The sequence below is a fragment of the Patagioenas fasciata genome, chromosome 3 (assembly GCF_037038585.1).
Source record: "Patagioenas fasciata isolate bPatFas1 chromosome 3, bPatFas1.hap1, whole genome shotgun sequence".
NCBI classification, from domain to species: Eukaryota; Metazoa; Chordata; class Aves; order Columbiformes; family Columbidae; genus Patagioenas; species Patagioenas fasciata.
In genome coordinates, this window is record NC_092522.1 from 6,324,337 (window position 1) to 6,345,902 (window position 21,566).

Below are 21,566 nucleotides of genomic sequence, written 5' to 3' on the forward strand. Positions count from 1 at the left end.
AATGACAGTCCCTGCCCCAAGCAGCTTGGTAGTGGGCCCGATCAGCCTGATGTCATTACTTCACCATGACAATTTTCTAACTAACTCCATGTGATATTCCATCTGTCTGACACTATTAAAAACTTTTTATGTAGCCCTTATTATTGTAGTTGCTGAGCTCCCCGCAAACATCACAGTGAGGAGGGGAAGTACTGTTATCCCCATCTAGGCACAGAAAGACCATGACCTGCCAAGATCACACAGCAAGTCTTATCAGAGAATTAAGCATGGGTGCCTCAAGTCCTTACCCAGCTCTGCCTCCATGGTATGTTAATGTGGGGAATCCAGACGCTCCTGAAGTGGCAAGCAGATAGGAAAAGGAAGAAATTGTATGTGAGAATTTTATTATTTTTTAATAAAATCTCACTTTATTTTTAATAAAGGCAAGATTATGGGCATGATACCCAAGAAAAAAGTAGTTAAGTACCACTTTTTAAACTCTTGTGTGAAGTAATTTAATAACAATGCAATTATATCGTCTTAGACATAACTGAGAAGCCATGTAATCCTCATGTGCCAAGAAGTTTGAAGTTAAATTCTGTTTGATAAGTGTTAAGTTAAAGCGCTAGCACGTGGATAAGGAACCTAAAGTTAGATGAATGGGCCTTGGTTTTGTTTCCCAGAACTTGCTGTGCAATTTGCTTTCTACTTCATATTGAATAAGGGCTGTGTTAATGGGTGGCCCACCAAAAGCACCTGAAAGTCCCACCTGGTCTTCAGCAAAGAGAAGCTTTCTTCTTTTAGCCTTCAAACAATACAGAGCATCAGGAGCACATACATTTTTAGCACTGCACACATATAGTAATTCAGAATGAAATTTTTGCATCTGTGCTGTGGATAGATGCATGAAAGTATCCTTTTGGTACTTTCAAATTGTAACCATTCTGATCGTTAAAATACCAAGACAACGTTAACAGTGCTAAATCTAATTTTGCTCCTTAGAAATGCAGTGCAGCAAGAAAAGGAGAGGAGAACCACGTTAGTTTGTGCTTGAGATTATTTTACTTAGTCCCAGATTAACTCTTAAATCTTGATTTATTTAACTGACTGAATATTTTCCTGTAATGTGCACAGATTATATTATAAAATCTCTCCAAAGGTCAACCTTGCAAGCAAATAAACACAAAATAAAGGAAAAGGCATTGGAACTGTTATCTATCTGAGAGTTTAGCAAAAGGTATGCTAGCTTAATTTGAGCCAGGGGAGCTAGATGGAGATTGTGTTTAACCAGAAATGCTGGCAAAATTATGCATCAGTAGAGCCAGAACCACATGTGGCCATTCCACTTTAATTGTGCTTGTTTTAAAAGATACGTCTTTAACATTTACCCTCTCCATGCTTGCTGTCTCTTTATGAACTGTAAATAAAAGCTCCCCAGGCGGTCATATTAAGACCTCAAGCCTAAAATTTTTCTGCTGAGTCATAACCAAAACCTGTGCTGAATCTGCCCCGTGCATTTTTTTTGTAGCCATAAGAAGATTTGATTCCTCTGCTGGTTTTTTCCCCCAAGTCCCCAGGCCAGTCCTAGCCCCGGCAGCGAGTGTTTTTATATTAAATATATCCATCTCCTCGGTGAGGTCAAAGGCAGTGGCAGCAGTGCTACTGGTTTGGAGGCAGCCTGCTGTAATGTACTACAAAACCCAAAAGTACGCTCAACAATAACAAAAGCATTAACCGCTGACCTACAACTTGGTGAAATTCAATCCCACCATTAGGCAAACATGAAAATGAGATCCCAGAGGAAGGACAGTTCAGATGGTCAAGACCAGAGAAATTGGGTGAGGAACACAGACAATGAGATGGAACTCGCTGCAGGCTGAGGGAAGTGAAGGGGGGTTGCCAGTTCAGCAGTGGGATCTTTTAATACCATAAATTTCAACATGGACTGAGCAGTCAGTGGTCTTGCTCCACTAAATTGGAGAGGTGTGGATTGGACAGGTGGACTGTTGGGTGGATGAGGAACTGGCTGGTCACACCCAGAGAGTTGTGGTCAATGGCATGGTGTCTGGATGGACACCGGTGGCAAGTGGGCTTGCTTCACATCATGTTTCCAGATTTGCTGTAGGTTAGATGCTCATGTCAATGTGTGGGTGCTCACTGCAAGGCTGCAGCGTTATGGGAACCTGAAAGAGCGAAGCACACAAGTCCGACTCGGTTTACTTACAGATTTGCACCACTGTGACTAAGTCTGTTTCAGTGAGAGTCAGATGTGGAACTCATGAGCACCCTAGAACATACCAGTCGTAAGTCCCGTGTTCTTCCGTAGGGCGCCACGAGTCTGTGTGCCCTGAGGATTTCCATCGCTGGCAGGGAGCTGGAGCCAGGGCGCTGGCAGGACCGCACGCTCTCTCCCTTGTTGTTACAGTGCGTTGCTTTCTTCCCCCAGAACACACTTGCTGCAGATGACCATTCTTCTGAAGATGGCTTCACCCTGAACCCTGAGGACAGAAGAGAATACCCTGATCTCCAGGCTGCCCACCGGCCGTTCCCAAAGCAGCGATTCCGGCAGGAAAACGGGCACACGTCCCTGCAAAGAGATGGACCCAGATCTTTCCTCCTGGATCTCCCAAACTTCCCTGACCTGTCAAAAGCAGATATCAATGGGCAGAATCCCAACATTCAGGTACAGATTTATGTTAATGTCTGTTTTTTTTAATGAGCCGCACAAAATTATTTTACTGAACTGAGAGAACTTTCAGCCTGGCTTCCATGATGTGCAGTCAGAACACCCTGCCTCTCTATCACTAGCACCAAGAGAGAATTAATATAATATACATTATATATCATATTTTATATATATAATATCTATAATATCCTTTTTGCCTTAAATGAATGGATAGATTTCATTTTTTTCTGAATTTCTCTTTGGATAGTGTTGGTAGCATGTACTAAAACCATCTTTGCCATTGCCATTTTAGAACAAATTCTCTTCATTGATATTAAATGCGTATTTTAAATTCTGTTTCTCATTTTTTGTTGCGAAATTTGGTTGTGAACAGATTCTCTTTTTGTGTGTTGTTATAATATGCAACCATCCCCAAAGGTCATAAGAGAACTTTATAAGGTTATAAGCGTCTTTAAGTTTCAGCTCAAAATGTGATCCTCTGTGTGGAACTGAGACTTAATTTCTGCAGAGCTACCCGCAGTAAAAAAACGTTGTCTGCAAGAAACTTTCTTATATGTTATTCCCCAAACTGTTCTTGGGTTTGGAATTGGCTCTTACAAGCCACTTCCATTTTGAAACCTCAGGGATTAGAAAAAGGAAAAAATTAGTGATTTGGTTTTAATTCAGAGCCTTAAAGCAAAATTGGCATTAATAAGCAGTCTTTTCTAACCAAAACAATAAATTGAAGTGTTGTTCTGCCTAAGATGTGCTTATAAAAACAATACACTAATAGAACTGGTTTTCCGGTTAAATTAATTCCTGGCTTTTTATAATCCCTCAGCCCACAAAATTACCATCCTTTTGATATGTCTTAAGAAGTACATTCATAAAGATATAATAGATCTATTGGCAGGAGATGAACACGATCTGGTGAGGACAGGCCGTTCCAAGTTGAGTCTCCATTATGTCATAGATGGCTCGCGAGGTTAAGAAGCCTCGCGGGCTGGGATCAGTGCCGGTCCAATACTTGATGGGTCGAGGCAGTAAACGTGTTCAACATGTGGTAACTGTACACGTCCCTCACATGAGGAGACGCCTTCCAGAAAGCCTTAGGTAGGGAAGCTATAGGGGCCCCAGATTGTGGCTTAAGGTAAAAAACATCACTGAGCAGGATGTAAACCGCAGAAGAGGACAGGAGGAAACAAAAACCTTCTCTGATTTGTAACAGCGTTGAATGTTTAGACCCAGGAAATAGATAAATAAGATGGAAACATTTCCCTGGCTTGTCTTTGTAGTAACTGACTTTTTTTCCACCACCTGATCCTGCAAATGTGTCAGCCAGCTCTGTCAGCAGTTTTGCTGGACACCGACAACTGGGAAGCCTGGGCCTGTAAACTGGGAAACACTGGGTGACATGAATCCCAGAGCTCTTGTGCACAAGAATCATCTCTTTCTGAAACAGGCTCCCTAAGTGCTGCATTATTTTGAGCCTGCTCAGGGATATACAAAGCTGCTTTAATTTCCTGGTTGACAGTCCTGCAGCAGGTCAGGCCTCGTGGAGATTAAACTCCAATTAATTCATTACAGAGTCAATTAAAGTTTATTTCTTTGCCTAAAGGTCGTAAAAGGTGGCCCACTCCTTTGGGAAAAACAGGATTTTAGTGAAATCTTGCTCGTTAAACAGTACCATACTGATCTGAGTGGAAATAATGACACTTGTTGACTTGTAATTTTCTCATCAGCTGTTTGGCAGGTGAGAGCAGAATTTTTACTCATTTTTCTTTTTGCACAATGGCTTTGGGCTTTGTAAGTTACAGTCCTCGGGGTGTTAATTTTAAAGGCCTCCTAGGACAGTGAGGTTGGCAAGCAGAAAAAAACCTGTTTGTGTTAATGTAGCAGAATGGCCACATTACTCCTCAAAGACCCACAACTTCTTTTCCCTTTCACTATTACAAACCTGAACAGACCATAAATAACGTTTTTTAGGGGAATTATACCTGGAAAATTTGAAAACCTAAAAAACGGATATAAAACTCAACCTGAAAAAGCAGATTAAAAAGATACTGCAGTGAGTTCTTTTTGTAGCCATTCCTTCTCTGGTCTCCCGTGAGAGATCAATTGCTGTATCACGTGTGGTCTTCGATGGATAAATGGGTGGAGATCAGAAAACCATCACAGGAGTTCAGAAAATTAACATGTCCCCAGGTATTACTGTATTTATTGCATGGTAATTAAATCAATCAAGTAGAGTGGATTGTCTTCTAGAAAAACCTCAGAATCGGCAGTTGGAGCTACAGTAATCCAAATGTCATTTGACTCTTTGCAGCAAGACCGGGAGGACACTTGCTGGTCTTTCTGTGGTGTCCTAGCCTTGTAAAATCTCCCGACATTTGAAGTGGCATTTTACGCTTTAGCATTGTGCCCGCTGGTTGGTTGAGAGTATCTGCGGTAGCTGCTGTTGAGCAAAGGCTGGCTGGTTGGTTGACTGGTTTGTTTGTTTTTTCTTTATTTCTTTTTGTCATTTTAACTATTCTGCCAATGCCTGACAGACTTCTAGACAAGAAGGCAATTACAAAAACTGATCACGTATTTTCTTTGGATTTCCATTCACGAGCGGAAAATCGTTTTGTGTAGGTTTGTGTTCATTTGATAAACCAGCTATAGGCTAGGCAGACTTCGTAATCCTTCAGAGTAAGACAGAATTGTTTTTACTCCTGAGTAACAGAAAGACGTGACATGGGAGGTGTGTAGGAACCTGCTCGTTTTCCATTCCCGATGGGTTTTTCTTGTTTGTTCCAACCAACCTTCTGCAACCTCTCAGCTCTTCTCTGCAGCAGATCCTCTATTTGGAGCCTGGAAAACTGAAGTAAATCAGTATGTGATTAAATTTGTGGTGCTTGTTATCCTCTGTTTGAGTCGTGAGACTGGTAAGAATTGATAGGAGTGATTTTAAGCCGGAAGAATTTAATGCTGCCTGCTTGGTGATATGTTGTCTTTGTCATTTTGTGTGAGGCCTGTGGGCCATATCCACCAGTCACGCCACTCCAGTGCTGCTGTGTTAGCTTATTTATTCTCTTTGCTATCTATTCAGTTTCTACCTTCTCTTTTAAAAAAACATCTACACAGAACCACCCACTCTAGGAACCTGCAAAACTGCAGAGAAACAAGGCAGTGTGATCTGCCTTGAAAAAATTGTTGTCTTCAAACCAACTCGTCTCCAGGTTCATCCATGCCCATTTCCCTCACCTCTATCTTTATCACATCATTTTTAACACATTTTATTTGATGTATATTTAGGTAGCATTTATATTTACCCTTTGAAGCTGCTGCTTTCACTGCACTGGAAAGCAACACCCTCTCAGTATCGTCACCAAAGACTCAGCACTGTCTGTAATACTGAGCTGTGTCCAGAGAACTGTCCTAAGTGAGCTCTCATGACAAAACTGGTGTCACTACTGATACCATTTTAGCTGAAGTTATGTGGTGTAAACCTACATTTACCATTTCAGTGTCTTATAATGAACTCATTTCAGTTCTGCTGTTGCAGGTATCTCATTGCTGACTTGCACACACCCACCTTTCTAGAATGGCAAGTTCTCCATTAAACTTTGCATCAGCTGTGTGAAGGAAACGGGCAGAAGTGTTGTAGCACAATATTGCCAATGTAGTTCTTCCTGAAACATTATCTTCCAGTTGCTCAGGACAATGTTTACGCCATTGAAGTGAATTCAGAAACATTGTCTCAGTAAACAGGATGAAGTAAACAGAACTTTTTGTGCACTCCAACAGGCAGGAATAATATTTATCTTCTCTATATTTTCGGCCAGGAGAAAATTGGATGTTGGTGTCTCAAGACATCTGTGCTTGATACATTTGTTTCCTTAGAAAGTGACTCAAATCTGTTGTTTTAAGGTACCTATGCCAATCGTTTTTAACAATTTTGAGAGGAACATCCTTATTTATAGCTCACCCAACCATAAAAGAAGTGGCTTTATTTTAGGTTTGAATACTTCTGGAGATGATTGTGGATTTATACAAGAAACATGTTACCACAGACATTTTGGGAAGCTTGAGGATAAATAATCTTTACAGTTTTGATAATCACTGAAAGAAGAAAACAGAGAAAACAAAGTCTTTAAAATAGTGTCCAAGATAGAAATACTAAACTAGATCTATTTTTTTAATTTTTGAGAACATGTTTTTGTTGGAATACTTATACAGCATGAAAACTTTTCCAGAGCTGCTTTAAATGTCCATTTCTAATCATTGTAGTTCTGGATCTGATTTTTTTTCATTTTTATAAACGAGCCCCAGTACAGAAACCAGTCAAACAAGACACACATTTGTGTATCATGTACATGTAGATGTATTTGTGTGTGTATAGCCGTGGGCTAATGTTGTCAGGACTAGGAAGAACTCAGTGAATGCTGATTTTTCAAAATTTTACAGAGAGACAGAGGAGCAATTGTTCCCCAAAGCAGCAGCCTCTTCTCATGCCTCTGCCCTCACTGTTGGGTTGCACCATGGAGGGATTACTGGGATTACTCACTGATTGCCTCCCTGCCTCTGGAAGGTGCATTAGAATTAGGTGGGATTGGGCAAAGCAAAGCTGAGTCCCTGGAAACAAACAGAACCAGACTCATCCTTTTTTTAATTTCCGAGAGTGGCAGTTCAGACAATCCCAGGATTCTTCATAAAATTTCTTTCACTCTGTTGTTTTTATGCCATGTGTTAAACAAAACGGCTTGATAATCAAAGCTTAAAACAGGGGAGAGGGGACTATAGGTGTGTGTCAGACTGCCACACTGGATTTTGCTTGTTATGCTCAGTTTTTAAATAGACTATTTTAAAAATCCGTATGGTTCTTCAAACTGTACCTGCCTGAGACCATGGAAGTTCATCCCATTTCACTGCCAGGTAACTACAGATTACCCAGGCAAATGGAATGACTATCAAGTGTCCCCTGCCTTTATTTATGAGAGGATTTTGTTTGGTTTTGGTGTTTGGTTTTGTTTTGTTTTCACTTTGCTGAGTCATTACTTACAGAGTTAATGTGGTCTTAAAAATACTTGCTACCGAAGTGCTAGAGTCATACTAATTGTGAGGGGGCAGTGCTGAAGCCCTGTGCCTGGCCAGCAGCGCGCAGCGCGAGCCGCTCAGTCACACTATTTCCGGTCACTTATTGTGAGAACTCTGTTTTGCTTGGATAGATGTAACGATTTTTGACTCCCCGAACTAACCCTGGTGTTTTCAAACTTATGAAATCCATTTTAATTCTTGGTCTGTAGAAACTGAGGTTTAATGAAGTAATCATTCCAATTCCATATCTAGTCTGAGAGTAAAATATCTCTTGTGTAAAGATGCTATTAGGCTGACAACTGCACTTTCCCTCGCTCTTGCTCCCAGTGGAGCTTTGCAGTAGCCTCAAAGTTGTTTCATTTCAATGCTTCAAATGCAAAGCATGAAATAATAGATGCAAAACCTCCTTTCTACAAAAAAGGTATTGTCGTGTCTGGGTAGCTGTGTCTGCAGCTATGGCAGCGGTTCTGTTTGTGTCCTATGTCCCACTCCTCTGCGGATCACAGGTAGATGAAGAAACACGGACACTCTTTTCTCTCTTTTTCTTGGTTTTGTGCCTTCTGATTTTTGCTAATAACAATGGTATAAAACTAAACCTTGTGTCCAAAAGCAACTCCATAGAAGCATGTAAATTACTTTCTGCATAATAGTACATTAATCTGCTTTTCCTGATTTTACACAACCTGATTTTCATGGAGCACTGTCTGGAAAGACTGCTTTGTAAATCTATGAAACATGAAGAGTACTTCCGTACCTGTTAAACATTACAGGTGTGTCTGATAGTCACATTTGAACCATGGTTGTTTAGCCAGTCCAGTGTAATCACTGAACCACATAAAGCATCAGAGCATTTGATGATTTGTGGCCACACTGTCCTTAGCTCACAAAGACAAGGTTTCTGAGGTTTCCTACCTAAATACCCACCTGTATGCACGCACACTATTTATCCAAGAGTTTCATAATTACCCATTGTTCAGCACAGAGAAGGAGTAATCAAGGGTAGTGCCTGTGCAGAATTGTATCATCTACATTCATGATGTCTGTGAGGGCACTGGGCAGCAAATGTTCAATCTTGGCTCTGGGCTTGTATAGAAACCTTAAAGGGTTGTATATCATTATACGCTCTAGCACAGAATCAGGACCTACTTCAGGCAGCTCAGCAGCCAGTGACCTGCTCAGCGATGGCTGGAATCGCTACTGGCTCTCATGTTCCGTGTGTGTGGTTTCCCGTAGCGCTGACAGCCCACGCTGATGTGTGACGGAAACGCTGGTGCTGCGGGGAGGCCATGCAGGGGGATAGGCTGAGCTGTCGCCAGAGGGCACAGCAGCTGCAAACCCGGCAGAGACCTTGGGCTCTGCATCTTCCACCTTCGCACTCGTGCACTGAGTTAGCTCTGTCTTGAGTCAATCCAAGTCCTTGGAATGCGCTCTGCAAGCTGGTGCGCTTCATCCTTGCCTCCAATTCAGCCTCAGCGTAACTAGAGTAACAGATCTGCTTTTCTTTTTCCTGGTCATATATGTTGGGGTTTAAACATCTTTTCCCCATAAGGCTGAAAATTCTGCTGCAAAGGTTTTAGACACAGCATGAGTTATTATTTTGTGCAGGATTTTTCCTAGCCTTTGTTCCAAGATCTGATTCAGCAGAGGTAGCAGAAGGAATCACTCAGCCGCTGCATATCTCCAGACTCAGTAATCCACATGTGGTTTACAACAAGTGAACCCTACACTATTACACAGCCCCTTTGCAAGGCATCACCAGTCATTTGTCTTCACTGTATAGAAAGTTTCCCAGTGACTAGGAGGAGATAGTGACCGACAGGCTGGTCTGTTTTGAATCCCACAGGTTACCATTGAAGTGGTGGATGGCCCCGACACCGAGGCAGACAAGGATCTGCAGAAAGAAAGCAGCAAGCCAAGCTGGCCAGTCCCATCACCCGACTTGAGAAGCTGGTGGCAGAGGTCCTCCACCTTGACCCGCATGAGCAGCGGTGACCAGGACTACAAGTATGACAGCAACACTGAGGACAGCAACTTCCTAAACCCTCTCAGTGGGTGGGATGGTCACACACCCAGTCACCGGACATTTGAGTCCAAGGAACAACCAGAGTATGGTAAGTTTGTGTTCCAGGCTTCTTACGGGCATCTTGGGATTGTAAAAACGAGGTTGGGGGAAATGAGAATGTGAGGCATCGCTGAAAGGAGGCCAAGCAAAACATAAATTTTCGACATGTGGCTTTTTTTCATCAGCTTTTAAATACAAATCTGTGCAGATGCACAAGCTGTACTGTGGTAGCTGCATTCCTCTAGTAAGTCTGTAATCTTGAAAATCATACCAGTTATCCCATAAGAGGACCTTTTTTTAGTCGTAAGTGTGCTTTTTTTAAAGGCAAAGGAAACAAGGTTTCATATTTATTTTTAGAGTAAGGATAAGTACAAATTTAGAATCATGTGGTGGTTTGGGAACCAAAATACAATTATTGGATAAATAAGCAAGATCTAAAATGTGGTAGTATTTGGTGAATACATAAATAAGATGAGTTATGTTGGTGCATGTGTGGGGAGTGGCATATGCAGCAGGAACATTGTGTATTTGCGTGTGTAATTCTCTTCCAGATGTGTCATGGCAAAACCAATTGTTTTCAGCTTGTTGTATGAGAGTTGCAGAAACTAGAACCAGAGAGGAGCTACAGTTATTCGCTGTCCCAATGAGCTATAACTGGCCACATGGGAATGACTCATGGGAGGTGGACTCATTAATGTGTTCACAGGTAGCTCAGAGCCTCTCGGATTTAATTGTATGCAAATGCAGAAGATTTTTAGTTAGCACAGGGTTTCAAAGCCACAGTACTTTTACCCTGGCACTTCTGTTGCATTCCCTAGATACTGCAGAGGTGCTGTCATGCACTGATTCAGTCTTATTTTTCCCCTGTTTTGGTTAACTTTAGGGCCTAGAGCCTTAGCAATTAAGAGGGAGACTTTTCATGGAATGGTGCATTTAAACACATACATATGTATTCAGTTTTGTAGCCAGAAGATTGTCGTCTGTCCCTTCTTTTTGCACCTGCATTTATTTGTGAGCACACTTTATTACCAAGAATTCATATATTAGGTAGTTATTAATTTAGGTAAAATAAAATTGCTTTCATAAATAATTGTGGTAAGAAAAAAAAATAATTACAAATATAAAAATAGGAAGAACAGGTTGAAGTCCAGTTGAAAACCTCATGTGGTGTATTTCATAGTAGATACTGTGTGTTTCATAGTGCAGTATAAGCAGTAGGTAGGTAGGCCTAAAAATTACCCTAGAGCTCCCTGCTCTACACCAGAGCATGTTACTAATTGGAAAAGACTCCTGGCTTTCTTGCTGACTCAAAATGTTGTGTGCCAGTGGCCTTGGCCAGGAGTATGCAGCAGCAGATCCTGCCCACCATGGGGCTTTTGTGCTAGTTCAAGCCAATGATGGCTCCATCTCCTTCATCCTGCACCTGCTCACCTGCCCTCTGCCTTGCCAGCCACATGGAGGAAATAATTCAGAGCTGGAAAAGAGCTGGGAAGGAGAGCAGGGCCAGGATGAGAGGGCAGATCACATTGTCCAAAGATGTCTGATGCCTCTTCAGACTGCTGTAGTGCTCACCTCTTGGTGAATCCCAGAATCGCGGGTCTGTGTGCACAAACAGTAGTAATGTTCCCACCCACAGCACACCGTGGACACCTGAGTCAGGTGTGGTGGCTTCCTGGTCAGCAGCAGCGCAAGAAAAGGAGGAGAAGCACGTAAGGTCCCTGCCACGAGGAACTCGCATCTAGGCAGCTTGCTACAAGTGAGATATATAACCTTCCCATACTCCTGGCAATAAATGTTTAATAGCACCCCACAGAGTTGTCGTCAGTCATTACATATGGTACAAATCAAGTTACATGTTCTACTAACCAGCTCAGGAAGCCCACAGACAGCATGGCAGTAGAGCAGGAATCACGTGTAGCACAGAGGCCAGTGCAGGCAGGGATCTGTCCCTGTTTCTTGTCTGAACATACACATTCAGCCTACAGCTACAGAGCAGGGCTGGCCCAGGGTCACTAAACCAAATTTTGCTTTGCTACCAGTACTGGTTTAACGCAAAAGAGCAAAGGTTGCAAGTTTTGATCACAGGATCGGTTAAATATCTCCTGTAGGTTGCAGAGAGATCCTTTAAGCCAGACATTCCCTAGCAAGACACTATGTTCAACAGGGGAGGCCAGTGGGAAGGCAAGAAAACTGGGATCAGTTCCTGGACTCCATTTGGTGTCCTTCACAAGGTGGGATGTGCACCACTGACCTCAGAAAACAAAGGAGGCTGGTTCTAAGGGGTTTAGAGACTTACAGTGGTACTGGGCCATGGTGGTGCAGTCTTGGTATCGCTCGCCCTTGGCTGTTTCCTGGAAGAGAATAAAGTTGTGTTTCATTTTCAGAAGGTTCCTGCTAGTAAGCAGTCAGATTCGGTGTCGTTTCATAATTCACATGAAACACTACAAATTGCATGTTGTTCTGGGTGCAGGATGCATATGCAGTTCGCTATATTCGTGGCAGTATTACTGTAATATCTATCTGAAAAAAAACAACAAAAAAATTGCAGTTTTCATGCATGACCCTCAGCATTGTGTCCTAAAAATTAATTACGTGAGTATTGTTGTGCAATTACTGTGTGTTTTGAAAAGAGGAAAAAAATTGAACTTGTTATTTATCCTGTGCCTGATTAGTCTGTGGTCAGAAAACATTCCTATATACAGGGAAATTATGTGAATAGAAGTGTACTGTTAGTTCATGACCCTGCTATGCAGCTGAGGATTCTCAGCTGCCAAAAGGTCAAAAGAGAAAGGAAATATTTTTTCAAATAATGTTGCATGCATTTCCCTGAGGAACATCAAGTGTGAAAACCATTTAAACAGCAGGCTCACGCCTGGCATTTAGCCCAGGCTTCAGGTAGAGACATCTGGATTCCATTCTTGTTTTGCCTTCTTAATAAAAAACACTACACGGTAGTTTTGGGTAGTAGGAGTTTTGTTTCTTCATTTCCTTCCTCATCTTTGTTCTTCCACAGATTACATTGATGGTGAGGGAGACTGGAGCCTGTGGTCCCTTTGCAGCGTCACCTGCGGGAGCGGCAGCCAGAAGCGGACGAGGTCCTGCGGGTATGCCTGCACTGCCACCGAGTCCCGCACCTGCGACAGGCCCAACTGCCCAGGTGTGACCATGTTCACATGGGGTGGGGAGAGGCAGTCGAGGCCATTTTCAAGGCTTTTTATGAAATGGCAGGTTCTTTGCTAGTAATAATATGCTGCTAGATGCAGTCTACTATCCCCTGGGACTTACATACAGTCTTTTTTTAGGTTACGGCAGTCATTTTTTGTGCACAGTACGATTTGTATTCCAAAGGGTGTAATCTGCTCTCCTGACCCAAATTTGTATTAATTTTAGAATTTTAAAGCAGCTGTGCTGTTACCTCAGTGAGCTCTTGTTTTGCTGTGCAGTGAATGGTTATGCTTTGTGTTGTGAACAAATAGCTCCCTGCCAGTCATATGGCTTGAAAGTTTTGTGCCCTGTGTATACAGAGTTGCTTTAAGACTCCATGTGTATTAATAGGAAAAAAATACTTTAAATACCTGCTTTATGTTTCACTCCAGAGATTTTGGGTTCATTGGGTATTTAGCTACAAAATTTCCTGCCCCAGAAAGTCAAATGTTAAGGTGAAAATGTCATTTCTGTTTCATTGTATGTTGCTTAATAATTGGAGAATTATAAACCAGCAAGTTTGCTTCTGCAACAGCTGTGAACAGTGGGATGAAGGAATGTATAGTTTTGGCTGGAATGTGTTCAGAAAATATGGCCAAGGAGCCTCACCTTAGCTCCTGCCTGTCTCCAGACACTGACATTTAAATGCCAGTGAGAGATGTGTCTGCACCATCAGGCAGTTTTGGCTTTGGCAAATGCAAGGCTGAGCACTCCAGCCTACATCCTAAAAATGTAAAGCTGCTATGGAAAACTTTCCCATGATGTTCTTTAAATGCTGCTGCGTGTTTGGATTTAGGCAAGTTTGTAATGCAGTAGTTGCCACAATGCATGGGATATGTGCAATTTCATTACCTCCCGAGATGGGAGAGAAGTAAAAACACATGCCGCCGTGGTATGCATTTCACTGAGTTTACTTAATGACTCAGAAAGGCAAAAATTCTTAAACTGTAGGTCAGGTTTTTTTGATGGGAAGTGAAATGTCAGCAGTGCTGGAGAGCAGACTTAGGAGCCTCAGTGAGAGAGCTGGAGCGAAGTTTCTCACTCACAGATAGATGCGTACGGCCTTTGCAAGGTAACGACTGCGAGGCTGCTCAGGAGAAAAATGTTTCTGGATGTTCTCATACATCCTAAAACCTCAATAATAAGGGGTTAATTCCAGAAGAAAGGATGTAGCCCCCAGTTATATTCTCCAGTATTTATTACCAGCTCGCATCAAACAGTGGCAAACTTGAAAGAATATATTATGTCATATACCAGACCCCCAACGATCAGCAAGCAAAATATATTCACTCTTTGAGGCTGTGCTGACATTTTTAAAATTACAAGGGCAAAGCTCAGCTTCTGCTGTTTACAATTCCAGCAGTGAATTACTGCCTTATAATGGGTTCTTGGGTATCTGTTATTCTGCATCTACTGCTGGAGTTAAGGCAAAACCCTATGATAATTTTATTGAAAAGCAGCCTGAGGCTGTTTTGAAGCTTTGCAAGCCACTATTATGCCTGGTTCAGGAGATCAGGAGAAAGTTCATTGGCAAGAAGATGGATGGTGAAGAGACTTCATTATTAACCATATAGTCATCACATATTAAAGAGCTTTCTGCTCTCTTTGGAGGTCTTTAATTTAACAGAGAGGAAAAAAAAAAAAAGACAAAACCTGTTGAGATGCTTCTTTGAAGAGTCATTTGTTTTAAGGCTACATAGCACAGAAACATTAGGGAAACACTAGGCTGGTCAGTAGGCCAAACTAAAAGCAGCAAAGAAAGGATGTTCGCTTTGTCAAGATAAATTAATAAATTTTCTGGTAATCCATGTTTCTCTCTACTGAGAGCAAACACTGAGGGTGTTGGAAGATCCTGATGTTTTATTCTTTTTTATTACCTGAATTACTGGGAGATGCTTGCAAGCCTTGCGTCAGGAAGAGGAGGAACAAAATAGGTTCCCCCAGTGCCGTCACTGCACTGGGTTCATAACTAACCAGTTTGTTGCTTAAATAAAATCTAAGCACTAAAATTTGAAAACTTTTGACCTTGAGGCTAAGCTAATGCTTTGTCTTCCTAACACCACAGATTCCCTGGTCATTATACTTTTAAAAGAGCGCTCCCTCCAGCAGCAGCTCCAGATTATTCCCTGCCAGACAAAGCACCTTGAAGGAGTGGGTGGCAGGGAGGCAGTTGGGTGCATTGTGTTGTGGTAGGAAAACACCAGCAGCGCTGACAGTGTGTTTGTCCTAGGGATCGAAGACACCTTCCGGACAGCGGCCACAGAAGTGAGCTTACTCGCGGGAAGTGAAGACTTCAACGCTACCAAACTGTTTGAAGTTGGTAAGCAGCCTAGTCAGTCTTTCAGTAATAGATAAGAGACTTCCTGAGTTTTTCCTGGTTTGATTCTCACTGCAGGACCAAGATTTTGAGTTTACCATTAAAAGTGTCAGTAAAAAGGGCCATTTATAATCTTACTTAAGTTAATGACCTGAACCTTAGCTTACTTCTGTCGTTGAATCTTTCTCCTCTTAACTCTTATCAAATTTCTGTGCCTTTTATTATGAAATGGTAATTCTCTGTCCTAGTTCAGTAAAGAGGCTTAAGGCTGGACACTAACAGAGGAAGAAAAATCAAACGCTTTTTAGCATTTTCCTGAAATAGCTTCAAACAGATAAAAATATAAAAGCATTTCTGGTACAGCTGTCACATTAAAAAAAATGACAATGACTTTTATGAGCACGCATAGCTTTTATAACTGTGTATTCTGCAGTAGGGTTAGCTAAAGCAATTTTATAGACATGACAATATTGACCTATGTAAACCTCAGTCCAACATCTATAATGTTGTGATTTCATCCCTCCAATGAAACCATAGCGTGGCCACTCTCAGACACTGGATGCTGGAGTAATTGGATAAATAAGGTAATCCGGCACCTCCCTCCCATGGTGGTAGAGAACAATAGTTAATGACAGCAGGGACAGCACTGTTTGAGGAGATAGAAAAACAGGACACAGATCACTAAGTAAATATTTTGCAAGAATGTTTGCTGTAAGAGGTCCCAGTCTTTGCCTTACTCCAGAGCCCTGTTAAGTAGCTGTGGAGCAAGACGTGCAAGTTTTTTTATGAAAGTCCATAGCATGATACAGACACCTTAAATAATGTTTTAGGCAGGAGACATTTGACTGGATTCTCCCAAGACTCTTGCAAAATAATGAAGTGCCAGTATTAAATATGCTACTAGTCTATAAATCTCTTTAATCCCAGCTATAGATCATGGCTCTAGTGCCATTAAGTCTTCTTAATGTACAGACATTGACATTATGTCACATATGCCCTTTTAGAATCTGAATCTTTTTTTTTGCTGCATTTGTGAGAAGCCAGCCAAACTGTCAGGCTCTGTGGTTGAACTACAGCTGCTTGAAATACCCCTTTGGAAGGTGGACAACAAATAGAAAAAAGTATTTGTCAGTTAAAAGTAAAGCTGAATTAGGGCTTAATAATGAACTTCAGAAAAAGTAATCCTGGCCTTGTTTGCCATCTTGGTACTTCTAGCATCATGAGAAACTTTATCCTTCAACAGCTGAATCTGCTGTTCTGACAAGGTGAGTGTGTGAGGTAAGGGTTTAAACTGGAGACTGGTTTCAAATCACTGTCCTTTCCCTATTTCAGTTCTGTCGCATGACAGTGTCTTTTGTGCCACATGGGGATATCAGCAACTCAACTAGAATTCGCTAGATAGGAGAAACGTCAGAGATTCCTACCAGTGCCATACTGCACTGTAACTCAAACTAGCACTGCCTGAGGCCCTAAAGGCAGCTGCATGTGTGATTTCTTTGTCTTACAAGACAGCACATTAACACATTGTGGGCAGGGACTCAAGCTTTGACAGCCCTTTCTTTCTTAAGCAAAGCACTGAACAGTTATGCTTTGCTCACTTGTTATCATTGATCATAGGAACTGGGATGCTGCATAATGTATCTTAAGTTTCCATTTCCTGCCCTTAAACAGATACTGATAGCTGTGAGAGATGGATGAGCTGCAAAAGTGAGTTCTTGAAGAAATATATGCACAAAGTGGTCAACGATCTTCCCAGCTGCCCATGCTCCTACCCCAGAGAAGTTGCATACAGCACTGCTGAAATCTATGATCGAATTAAGAGGAAAAACTTTCGCTGGAAAGATGCAAGTGGTCCAAAGGAAAAACTGGAGATCTATAAGCCCACTGCACGATACTGCATCCGCTCCATGCTCTCTTTGGAAAGCACGACACTCGCTGCACAACACTGCTGCTACGATGATAATATGCAGCTCATCACCAGAGGGAAAGGGGCAGGTACACCAAACCTGATCAGCATCGAATTCTCAGCAGAACTCCATTACAAAGTGGACATTCTGCCTTGGATTATATGCAAAGGTGACTGGAGCCGATACAATGAGGCACGGCCTCCAAACAATGGGCAGAAGTGTACGGAAAACCCTTCAGACGAAGACTACTACAAGCAATTTCAAGAAGCAAGGGAATACTGAGAAGATTTTCCTCCTCTTCAGACACAAAATAGCATTCATTTCCTGGATGCCAAAGAACTGATAACGGCTGCTGCACTGTCTCCTTGACAGGGGTTGATCAGTTTCTTTCTAATGAATGTATATAGTTGTAATATAATACATAAGTATTTTTCTTAGTGTGTGTAATTTATAAACACATATCTCTCTATCTCACACACACCTATTTTTACATACAGACATACATAAAACTTGTCCTGGTAGGATTTTATACTGCAATAACATTCATTAATAATGTGCATTTCATTCTATTCCCCAACTATAACATTAAGTGGCGGGGGGGAGCAGGGGCACAGCTGCCATCGCTGTCCCAAGGCCCCAGCTAAGGAGGGCACATATTTAAAAGTTGTTATAAACAACAGGCTTGAAGAATATTCATCCATATGGGAATGGTTTACAAGACTAATGCACCTACAGCATCAGTTTTCTCTATAATTGATTTCACGATTAGTCATACCTAAGAAAGGAAGAATTTTTCTTTTTTTGAAGGGTGATACTCGGATGTGAGTGTAGACAGTTACCAGCAATTTTTTTCTTGGGATTCTTCCCGTTACCTTCTAGCGCAGGTCTTTGCACTCTATATGGTGTAGGCTTGCAGGGAGATGCAGCTGTGGTTTTCCTGTGGAGCAGAGTCCCGATGCAGCGGTTCTGCAAGAGTTAGAACCAGCCCACTCTGGGAGACATCTCAGACGTGGAGCTACAGCTGTCAGGGCTTGCGTCTGACACAGGGCAGCGACTTGTAAACTAAGTGTGCTGTAAGTCTCCGCAGTAGTGAGGCCAGGAGAGGAAAACCTAAAAAGAGAAAAAAAAAATCACTGTTACTTCCAAAGTTTTAATATGAAGAGTGTTTAGATATGCTTGTTTCTTTCTTTTAAGAAAGTAAGTTTGTTTTTTAAAGAAAAGAAAAAGTGAAGTACACATTTCAAAGCTCCCTGAGATAAAGCATGCAACCAGCTCTTTTCCCCCATTCATCACATGCCAAGTGCACAGTGTCTTACAGAAGAAGCTATTAAGCTATTCTTTAAGGAAGCTGTCTAGGAGGAATCATTGATGTGTTAAAATGTCTTCAATTTTTTTTTTAAAGTTAGCATTATTTTTGTAAAGTATTTATTGAATTGTAAGAATAACTCACATGTGGGCTATGTCTCCAACATGAAAGGCTTCTATAGATGGAACTTGATTGCCAAGAATAAGACTGGTTTTAGGCAAAGGTTTTAATTCCAAATTTTTATAAAGTGCAAATTTACATACATAATTCTGTAATTAAGCAGCTGATACCTGCATTCTTATGAAAGCTAAAAATTACACCATGGGTAAATAAATACTTACAGTTCCATCCTGTAAAAGGCTGTCTTGCTGCAAGTCAGTGTCTTCATTTGGCAAACTAAGGCTAAATGTCACTAAACAAACACCTGTTTTGGGGTTATGTGGTCTGATACACGTATGTGCACTGCAGGTAGAACCTCACACAGTGGTAGAGCTGATCTTGCACTGCAGTCAGCTGAAAAATTCAAGACAGCCACAGAAGACAATTCCTCCTGCTATATATGTACACAGATACATATACTGTAAGTCTTCTCTCTAGCATGTTGGCCTTTCAGGTGCTGCTTGATTGTGACTTCCCAGACAGAAACGTGCACAGTCCCCCAGCGCTGACATATGCACAGTTAGGAGTCTGGGAAGTGTGAGGTTTGTGTTGGCCTGCCCAGGTGGTGCAAATCGGGGGCTTAAAAAGCAGCCTGGGCCTTGGACAACCCGCTCTGACCAAACGTGGTGCACGTGCTGCAAAGGCCCCCCAGACGGATGTGCCAGACCTGGTCTGACAGGCTGCAGAGCTCCAGCACCGCACTGGGCTCTGGGTTTGCAGACACATGGCAAAGCTACTTCACATCTGCAACAGGAACTGATGGGCTGAGGTGACTTCAGCAGCTGGAAATCTTGGCCGAATCATCAGACCTTCCCAGATGCAGGCCTGAGTCAGAGGTGGGGAAGACATGTATATATTCTAGCACTAGCTGGTAGTAACAAAACATGGTTAGTTGAGCAAGAGGGTAAACATGGGGATCGCCCCTTAATTTTTATAGAAACCAGGTTTTGTAAATTCTTGCAAGGTCATAAGAAGGAGCCACTAGCTAGCGGAGCCACTTAAATTGACAGCAGATGGCTGAAAGGCATAAGCAATTCCAGGATCAGTCACTTCATAGGGAAGATGGGTATATTCTGCAACACGGGGGAGAAAACTCTGCTTTTTACTTCATTTAGCAGTGTGTGGGGGAGCAACAGTCTCAGATTTCTCCAGGAGGGCGATGAGAGGGTGGTAACCATTCTTGAAATATTAAACACATTTGTGCAGTTTATGGATTAGTAAATTATGATGCTATTAAGAAATGCTACTACACCATTAATACTGAATGTAATTAAGTGTCAGGGAAAAAAAATTATTGCATTAAATTAAAAGATGCACAAAGTTTCAAGTATTACCACTCGTAGGCTAGAAACTCTGAGGGACCCTGATAACCACTGACAAGGACGTACCAGGTTTTTCATAGGGGGAGTCCTAGAGCACAGATCAAGAGAGTGTTTTGCATTTCCGCAGTCTCAAGCAATGGTCTATTAAAAACAAATTTTTTTTTAATAATAAATTATCCATTCAGGGCTGGGCTGCTTTTTTTCTTTTCCTTATGTCCTTTCCAACAACTAAAATTGTACCTGGAATGACTTTGTGTAGGAATCTCCAGCAAGGTGCTGGATCTTACCATTTCCAAATTTGGCTCAGTCTCTTAAATGTAGAGCTCGTCATATTAGAGTGAGACCTGAGGAAGGGTTTGTGGTCTTGGGTTCCCAAGCACAGGTGGGTAGCTAGAAGCTGCTGTTATGTTTATCCACTGCCACAGAACTGGGAGGCCCAATCAAAATATGAGGGGGATTAAAACAAGCAGAACTAAACAGGGCTCGTGGTCTCAACACTGCAAAATCCTCAGCGAGTCCCCCACCAGCAGCCATACTGCTTCCCAAAAGGAAACTTAAAATACAGACTGTACAGCCACCTCTCCTTAACAGAGCAGTTCTGTTAACCTGTTTCTCACTGAGAAATTCAGAGCAGGGTGTTTTCACTGCCTGGCCTCAGTCCTCTGCACTACCTTTCTCTTGGGAAAGCACAGCTGTTTGTGCAGCAAAAGTCACCAGTCTAGTCATGTGCGTTATTTTTAACCCTGATCAATCAACAGATACAGATTACTGCATGGCTTTAGAGTCGAGTTGGCGTGAACACCTTAAGCTGGCACTGCTGCTGAGAACAATGTGCGGAGCAGTGCCCCGAGGCAGCCGCCAATGGATCTGAATGCCTACCTTTGATGGTTAAAAGGATGAGCGGGCCAGGCTTCACATTGCCTGGACAGCTGCTGAGCAGCAAAATTCCACTAACATAACCCACAATGATGCATATGGGTTATAGGACAATATAGCGAAAAACAAAACCATACACACATTCACGAATCCCCACAGTCCTGCGTTGGTTACCAGCTGCATTTTTACCCCCTGCTGTGCAAAATGGTTAGCGCTGTCAGCACAATGCATGCTTTCAAAAAGTGCTAGTGCGTTCATAGGACTGCCTTTGCCATCTATAGCATTTTCATTGAGATTGCAGGCTTGGTTGCAATGAACAACTGATGCACCTGACACTGTCAGTAGAGTGGAGCCAGGTGAGTCAAAGGCAGGAGAGGGGGAAAACTGACCTTTCTCACTTGAATCACATGCAGGGGATTGCAGAGTACAGATATTAGCCATTTAGCGAGGAGACGTCCCTGCAAAGAGCCCTAATGCCACAGTCTGTTACCAGGGGTGGCCTCCCTGGTCGGCAACAGGACAGCAGCAAAGGAGCAGCTGCGCCTTGTGGTGATGGCCCAGGGAGCTGCCTGATGCTGAGGAGCCCCCGGTGCCTGATGCTGAGGAGCCCCCGGTACTCCCCGCCTGGGTCTCCCCTTGCTCAGCAGCACAGAGTCACACTTTCATCCAGCCTTGGAGAAACTTACGTTC

At 42.3% G+C, this 21,566-nt stretch overlaps 1 protein-coding gene across 1 annotated transcript in view; it reads left to right on the forward strand.

Moving 5' to 3' along the window:
* Nucleotides 1-20,188, forward strand: part of ISM1 (isthmin 1) — a 40,245-nt gene extending 20,057 nt beyond the window's left edge. Inside the window, exons 3-7 of the mRNA XM_065835124.2 lie at nt 2,426-2,662; nt 9,567-9,834; nt 12,799-12,942; nt 15,220-15,309; nt 16,978-20,188. Of these exons, the coding sequence (XP_065691196.1) occupies nt 2,426-2,662; nt 9,567-9,834; nt 12,799-12,942; nt 15,220-15,309; nt 16,978-17,495 (1,257 nt within the window). The 3' untranslated portion in view covers nt 17,496-20,188. The remainder of the gene's footprint in view (nt 1-2,425; nt 2,663-9,566; nt 9,835-12,798; nt 12,943-15,219; nt 15,310-16,977) is intronic.
* The last annotated feature ends 1,378 nt before the right edge of the window (nt 20,189-21,566 follow it).